Here is a 4,115-nt window from a genome sequence, read left to right as displayed (position 1 = left end):
TGCGGTGGTGGTGCGCGACGCTGCGGCGACGTGCCTCCTCGCTCGAGGTCGAGATCCTCGAGCGGCACACGGCACGATGCCGGCACCGCCGAGGCGGGATCATTAACCATTCGCCATCTCGCCTGCCGCCGTCTGTCGTCCGCTGCCGCGTCCGCAGGCCCAGAACGGCCCTCCCACTCGCGCGCGCCGTCGCGCGGGATCACGCTCACGGCGTAGGCAACAAGAATCATGGGCTCCCCCGACCGCAAGTCCCGCAGCCGCTCCCGTTCGCCCGCGAAGCGCTCCCGCTCGCCGGACCGCGAGCGCTCCCGCCGCGACCGCTCCGACAGCCGCGACCGCGAGCGCTCCCGCCGCGACCGCAGCCGCAGCCGCTCGCGCGGCCGCGACGACCGCGGCGGCGGCGGCGGCGGCTACGGCAAGGCCTCGGGCGTCGCGTGCCGCTGGAACGAGCGCGGCTTCGGCTTCATCAAGCCCGACGACGGCGGCGACGACCTCTTCTGCCACGTGTCGCAGATCACGGACGGCAACGCGCTCTCCGAGGGCGCGACGGTCCACTTCGTCAAGGTCTTCGACGAGCGCCGCGGTAGCTATCCCGTGACCTGCCGATCCTAGACGTGTTGTGGAGTGGGCTTTGGTCGGAACCGGACGGACGCGCGGACGCGCGGGCTCTGGGCCGGACGAGACGGCGCGCGGAACGCGACGCGCACGGCTCGGGCCGAGACGGGACGAGACGCGCGACGGGTCGAGACGCGCTTTCGCCCCAAACGCCCGCAAAGCCTGAGCCAGGTCCGTGCCCTCGGGAACGGTTCGGGGCCAACGGGCCGCTGACCCCGCGCGATCTACAGGCAAAGACCGCGCGGAGCAAGTCACGGGCGGCATCACGGCGCAGGACGGCGGCGGCGGCGGCGGCGGCTACGGCGGCGGCGGCGGCTACGGCGGCGGCGGCGGCTACGGCGGCGGCGGCTACGGCGGCGGCGGCGGCAGCACCCAGATCTGCTTCGACTTCCAGAAGGGCCGCTGCACGCGCGGCTCTAGCTGCCGCTTCTCCCACGACGAGGGCGGCGGCGGCGGCGGCGGCGGCTACGGCGGCGGCGGCGGCGGCTACGGCGGCGGCGGCGGCGGCTACGGCGGCGGCGGCGGCGGCTACGACGACCGCGACCACGGCTACGGCGGCGGCGGCCGCTACTAGGCAAGCCCCCAAGCACAAGACTCGCCCGCCCGCGACACGCGCGCGGCCCTTCGCATCCCCCCGTATTTCTATACATACCCAGTCGCCAAAAAAATACGCTTAGGACGCATCACCCGACCTCGCGGCTCGAGCGCCAGAAGGTGAGGACGTGCCAGAAGAGCGGGTCCGGCAGCGACGCGCCGCGCGCCGCGCGCTTCGCGCCCGAATTCCGGAAGCTCGCCGAGAAGAGGCGCTTCAGCGGCCCCCGCGGCGCGGACGCGCGGCCGCGCTGGCAGAGGACGCGGAGGAGCAGGAGCTGGACGCAGGGCTCGCGCACGTGCGCGCGCCAGCTGCCCGCGGCGAGCACGTCCGAGAGCAGGTTGATCGAGTTCGCGTGGCCGCCGAGGTGGCGCGCCGCGTCCTCGGCGGTGGCGCCGTGGCGCGTCATGTCGACGCGCGCGCCGTAGCGCAGCAGCACGCGCACGACCTCGCTCCGGTCGTCGGAGAGCGACGCCGCGTAGAAGAGCGGCGGGAAGGGCGAGTTCGGGAGCACGTTCGGGTCCGCGCCCGCGCGGAGCAGGATCGCGAGCAGGTTCGGCGGGCCCGACTTGATGACGCCGGAGACGACGTCGTCGGGCCGCGCGCCGTGGCGCAGCAGCAGCCGCACGGTGTCGACCTTGTGCTTGAACGCCGCGAGGCGCAGCGGGCTCATGCCCGCGCCCGCGGGCGGCGCCACCGACGCGCCGAACTCGAGCAGCAGCTCGACGACCTCGTTCAGATCCTGCTGGATCGCCGTCACCAACAGCCGCTGGCCCATGGCGACGGCGTCCGGGTCCGCGCCGTCCTGCAGCAGGACGCGCATGACCGACGCGCCGCGGTACATGGCCAGCGCCGCGAGGCAGATGGAGATGCCGTTGAGCTCGACGACGAGGTTCGCGTCGCCGTCCGGCGTCCCCAGCCACGCGCGCACGTCGTCCTCCGCGCCGGACAGCACGAGGTTGACGATGCACACATCGCGTTGGACCGTCTTGCTCGCGGCGGCCGTCGCGTCGATGCTCGCCATCGGACGACGCGGGGCGGTGGGGTGATCTCCCGTGTCGATGCGCTGCTCCCACGGGTGCCTACTTTCGTGCGACAAGCCGCACCAAGCACCCAGCCTCGGTTTTTGCTTGCCGGATGCTTGCCGGATTCGCGGACAGGGCAATGTTTGACCGGGTTGCATTTTCAAGCAAACTCTCGGGCAGCATGGCGGCCCTCTTCGACTACTCGCGCTGGGACAACATCGTGGATTCCGACGACGACGCGCCGCTCATGGCGGCCCCCGCGGCGCCCGAGGCCACGGTCGACCCCGTGGCGCGCGTCGGCGCCAAAGACGGCACGGCGAGTGCGACGGCGCTGAGCCGGGCCCTGGCCCTGGAGCACAGCGCGACGACGGACGTGGCGGCCATCGCCGCCGGGCTCGGCATGGCGCCCGGCGCGACGGTCGCGTCGCTCCAGGACGCGCTCGTGAAGCACGGCGCGGGCGGCCAGGCCGCGGTGCTGCCCTTGATCGCCGAGGGCGCGCCGGACGCGGCCGTCGTCGCGCGCGTGCGCGCGGCGCGCGCGCGGCGCGCGGCGACGGACGCGGCGTCGGCGCGGAGCGCCGCGGGGACCGTCGCGCGCACGGAGGCGAAGAAGCAGCTGCGGCTCGCGCGCGCGCTCCTCGGGAGCGCGGGCGGCGTCGACGAGCTCGAGGACACGGGCGCGTTCCGCGCCGCGGGGCCCGGCGAGGACCTGGTCAACGTCATGCTGCGCACGCTCGAGGACGCGGAGACGCGCATCGCCGAGCGCATCGTCGCGAGCGCCGCGGCGAGCGACGAACCCGGCGAAAAAAAACGCGAGGACAAGGTGCTCCACACGCCCTTCGAGACCGTCCTCGCGCGCACGGCCTTCAAGCTCGGGCCCGGCCGGGAGGCCCTCGCGTCGCTCAAGGCGCGGGGCTTCTGCGTCCTCGACGACGTCCTGGCGAAGGAGGACGCGGACGCGATCTACGACCACGCGTCCCGCGCTTTGGCCCGCGGGGGCCTGCGGCCCGCGCGCGGCGACGACGGCGCGGCCGAGGCGCCCCTGCCCGTGGCCCTGGGCCTGCCGACCATCGCGGCGCTCGACGCGTCGCTCTTCGACGTCTTCGAGCGCCACGAGCCCGACGACGAGGCCGCGATGGCGTACCGCGCGGCGGTGCAGGCCGTCGTCGGCGTCGCCTACGAGCTCGAGCGGGGCCTGGAGCTCGACGACGCGCTGGCCGTGCCCGACGCCGTCCGCCTCGCCGCCTACGCGCCCGACGGGTCGGCCCGCGCGAAGCGCGAGGACTGGTCGCCCTACGACGACGCCGACGACCGCGAGATAATCGCGACGCTCTTCGTCAACCCGCGGGACTGGTCCCACGCCGACGGCGGCACGCTCGTCGTGCACGACGACGCCGGCGCGGCCCACCACGTGCTGCCCCTGCCCGGGCGGCTCGTCGTCTACCTCGCGCGGACCGTGCCCGTCGAGGACCGGCCGTGCACGAAGCGGCCGCGGTTCTCGCTCTCCTGCGCCTTCGACCGCCGCGCGCCGGGCTACGACGTCGACGACGACGACGAGGACGAGGACGACGCGACGGCGCGCGACCCCGAGGCCTTCGCCTACGAGCTCGCGCAGAAGCTGAAGGACCAGGCGGAGCGGAGCGGGGAGGCGGTCAGCGCCAAGTTCATGGGGCCCATGTACACCGACCTCGGCCCCAGCGACGTCACCGTCGTCGAAGGCGCGACCCCGTTCGAGCCCGGCGACCACGACAAGGAGAACGACATCGGGCTCGTGTAAGGTGTTGTGGCTGGGTTCAAGTTGAAGTTCAATGTTGAAGCGGAAAATTTGGTGTGTTGCAGTGCAGTCCTGCGCGATGCAGTCCTGCGCGATGGCACTCAACTAA

General features: G+C 73.6%; 2 protein-coding genes across 2 annotated transcripts in view; both read left to right on the top strand.

Moving 5' to 3' along the window:
• Positions 1 to 1,266, top strand: part of AURANDRAFT_72835 (hypothetical protein) — a gene marked incomplete at both ends in the record, with an annotated part of 6,890 nt that extends 5,624 nt beyond the window's left edge. The window contains 2 exons of the mRNA XM_009044362.1: positions 217 to 583; positions 846 to 1,266. Of these exons, the coding sequence (XP_009042610.1) occupies positions 217 to 583; positions 846 to 1,189 (711 nt within the window). The remainder of the gene's footprint in view (positions 1 to 216; positions 584 to 845) is intronic.
• Positions 1,267 to 2,413: 1,147 nt separating this feature from the next.
• AURANDRAFT_68653 (hypothetical protein) lies at positions 2,414 to 4,009 on the top strand (the record flags this gene model as incomplete). The annotated part of the gene is made up of 1 exon (XM_009044363.1): positions 2,414 to 4,009. One exon carries the CDS (start codon positions 2,414 to 2,416, stop codon positions 4,007 to 4,009), a length of 1,596 nt encoding a protein of 531 aa, XP_009042611.1.
• Between the last annotated feature and the right edge of the window lie 106 nt (positions 4,010 to 4,115).

This window comes from Aureococcus anophagefferens, assembly GCF_000186865.1.
Source record: "Aureococcus anophagefferens unplaced genomic scaffold AURANscaffold_273, whole genome shotgun sequence".
Lineage (NCBI taxonomy): Eukaryota > Pelagophyceae > Pelagomonadales > Pelagomonadaceae > Aureococcus > Aureococcus anophagefferens.
This window is presented reverse-complemented; position numbering and strand designations above follow the sequence as displayed.